The sequence below is a fragment of the Antrostomus carolinensis genome, unplaced genomic scaffold (genome assembly GCF_000700745.2).
Source record: "Antrostomus carolinensis isolate BGI_N321 unplaced genomic scaffold, ASM70074v2 scaffold29673, whole genome shotgun sequence".
Taxonomy (NCBI): domain Eukaryota; kingdom Metazoa; phylum Chordata; class Aves; order Caprimulgiformes; family Caprimulgidae; genus Antrostomus; species Antrostomus carolinensis.
Genome location: NW_010307718.1, coordinates 343 through 3445, shown reverse-complemented (window position 1 = coordinate 3445; position 3103 = coordinate 343). Strand labels below are relative to the sequence as shown.

At 59.2% G+C, this 3103-nt stretch overlaps 1 protein-coding gene across 1 annotated transcript; it reads left to right on the top strand.

Moving 5' to 3' along the window:
• Positions 1–440: 440 nt before the first annotated feature.
• GM2A (ganglioside GM2 activator) lies at positions 441–1920 on the top strand (the record flags this gene model as incomplete). The annotated part of the gene is made up of 3 exons (XM_010165535.1): positions 441–593; positions 1466–1648; positions 1765–1920. Coding segments are annotated over 3 exons (492 nt in total), but the record flags the coding sequence as incomplete, so codon positions are not given.
• Between the last annotated feature and the right edge of the window lie 1183 nt (positions 1921–3103).

Genomic DNA, 3103 nt, shown 5'->3' with positions numbered 1-3103 from the left:
TGGCCCCACAGCTCCCCCAGGGCACAGCATTTCCCCCCAGGACAGTGCAACCAACGCTGCCCTGCCCTGGTCCCCGCTTGTTCTCACCTTTGCTCAGTGCCCTTGGCGCTGGCATGAAGATCCTTCTCACCTTCTTCACATGCAAAGTATTTGGAGGCTGAGCTGAGGCAAGTCTGGAAATTGCAGCCTGGGAACCCTCTTTGGGTGTAAAGTACATGCAGGGGAGAGTTTCTGCAATGCCCTCAGGCTCAGAGAGCTGGGAGTGCGAGAAATGCAGAGGGAAATATTTATTTGGCATTTGAAGTGGGGCTGAAGGTTATTTTCTAGCTGTGTGTGTGAGCAGATGTTTGGGGGGGCGGGTCAAGCACGGGGGAAACCTCCTGTAAACTCAAGGCAAGGCTCACCCTGGCTCTAACTCCCCTCAACCTTTGGTGCTGCAGGTTGGTGCCTTTGCCTGGGAGAATTGTGGTGACAGGAGGGACCCCGTGGTGCTGCAGAGCCTCTCCGTGGCACCTGACCCCATCAGCATCCCGGGGAGCCTGCGCGTCAGCGCGGCTGTCAGCAGCAGCAAGACCGTAGCCTCCCCTCTGAAGGTATGTGCTGGAGGTGCCTCCATGGGATGAGGGAGGACAGAGCTTCCCAAAACCACTGGCAGCTGGGAAATGCCCAGCAGTGGGTATGGGAATGAGCAGCCCTTGGGGGAAGGAGGCACAGAGCGGTGCTGGGCTGAGCGTGCCGGGCTCTGTCAGCCAGAATGGGGCAATGGGCACGGGGAGACCTGTGGTGAGAGCCGACAGCCCAGTGGGAAGCTCTCAACCTTGTCCCAGTGAGAGAAACCACATGAGCTGTGTTGTGTCTTGGGCATGTAACGACTCTGGGAGGGAAATGAAACCCCAAGTGCCCTGGGTGCTCCTGGCAGTCATTACTGTACTCATTTTTCAGCGGCCAGACCCAGCTGCTCCCTCCAGGGCCGTGCCATGGCACTGCTGCCGGAGCCCTGGGCTGGCCTGGCCACCCTGCACCACATTTTGGGGACATTTTGGGATGAGACAATGCGTCTCCCTGCCCAAAATGGACAGGCTGTCTTGAGCAAAGCCATGGTGCCTGTTTGGGGCTGGGGCTGTGAGGAGCGTGCTGAGGGAACATGGAGGCAGAGCTGTGGGACAGGAGCTGCCGGGAGGTTTTGGGACAAGACACCGAGGAGAGGGAAAGGAGTGGGTGTGTGGGATGCTGGGAGGTGTTTGCTCAGGGGATCAAGCTGAGGTTGGAGGAAGAGAAATGTGCAGACAGAGAGGAACCAAAAGCAGGAGGGGGAAGTGGGAGAGCATGTGGTGGCCCCATGGACACCCCAAAGAATTTCATTAGCAGGAGTGGAGGGAGATGGCTCGAGGAGGGTGGTAGGACAGGTTGGAGGAGCTGCGGGTGCCTGTGCTGGCTGTACCGGTGCTGAACACCTTCCTTCCAGGTAGTACTGGTGGTGGAGAAGGCGTTGGGCGACCTCTGGATCCAGCTACCCTGCGTTGACCAGCTGGGCAGCTGCACCTATGACGATGTCTGCACCATCCTCGACAACCTCATCCCACCCGGCACGACCTGCCCGGAGCCCCTGCTCACCTATGGCATCCCCTGCCACTGTCCCTTCAAAGCGGTACGGAACTCCTGGCTGGCAAGATGCTGGCAGTGCCACCGGGTACCACTGTGCCCTTTGGTGTGGGGCTGGGGGGCTCAGCTGGTGACTTACCTACATGTCCCCTCTCTCCATAGGGCTCCTACTCCCTGCCAGCCAGCAACTTTGACCTGCCTGATGTGGAGCTGCCATCCTGGATGACCAACGGCAACTACCGTGTCCGGGCAGTGGCCACCAATGGTGGGCAGGAGCTTGCCTGCATCAAGCTGGCCTTCTCCCTGCAGTCCCACTGAGAAGTGGGGCTGTCCATCCTTTCCCCACCACCTTGGTCCCCTGTCTCATCCCATCCAGTGACACTCCATCCCATCTCAACCCATCCCTGCGAGCTGCCACCCTCCTGCTGCCAGGAGGAGGCAGCCCCTATACCCCCGCTCAGTGCTCCCCTGCCCTGCTACACACAGAATGGCCCCTTCAGCTGTCCCACTGTCCCCAACCCCCTCACCAGAGTGTCCCCTGCCCCGGACAGGGTGCCTGTGGAGCTAACCTCAGCCTTTCAGTGTGACCTAGGGGTAGTTATTTTTTACCTAGTTTCTCTTTCTTATTTTTTTCTTAATCCCATCCAGGGAATTTTAGACAAAAACATTCCAGGGATAAGCAATATTTCTTGCAGCAGTCCAGGGAGCGAGGGAGCATTTGGGAGTGGTGGGGCAGGCTGGAAGGATGCAGGATTAGCTGTGGAGGGTGTCACCACTTGCCCCCATCTCACCTCTAGCTGGAGCATGGGGCTGTTTTGCAGAAGTGTCCCCAAAGTGGCCGCAGGAGCCCTGTCCCCTCCATAGCAGCTCTGGATCTGCCTTTGGCACATTCCTGTCCTGTGTGTGGGACCAGCTTGGTGACACGGGTCACCTCCCTGTGCCCCTCCTGCAGCAAACATCACAAGCACAACAGGACTGGTGCTACCTGAGCCCCAGATGGATGTCCCTGCTCATAAGGGACCAAGTGGCCAGCGCTGCTGCCAGCAGCAGGAGAGGTGACTGGACACCAGCTGTGCTCGCTCCAGGGGGGACATGGCTGTGACGGGCAGCTGGGCACAGCCTGGCTGAGGACAAGTCCCACTCATCTCATTTTGCCACTCCTGCTCATAAGGGACCAAGTGGCCAGCGCTGCTGCCAGCAGCAGGAGAGGTGACTGGACACCAGCTGTGCTCGCTCCAGGGGGGACATGGCTGTGACGGGCAGCTGGGCACAGCCTGGCTGAGGACAAGTCCCACTCATCTCATTTTGCCACTGGGACTGAGCCGAGGAAGGAGGCTGCACTGCGACCATACTCCCTGTACACCAGCAGCAGCATCCCCACCATGTGGAGCAACATCTGGGACATGGGATGGACTGGGAGATGACCATGAAGACCAGCAGCCTGGGTCCAATTTGGGGTCCCTGCAGCCCATCTCCTGGTCATGGCTGGGGGACCAAGGCA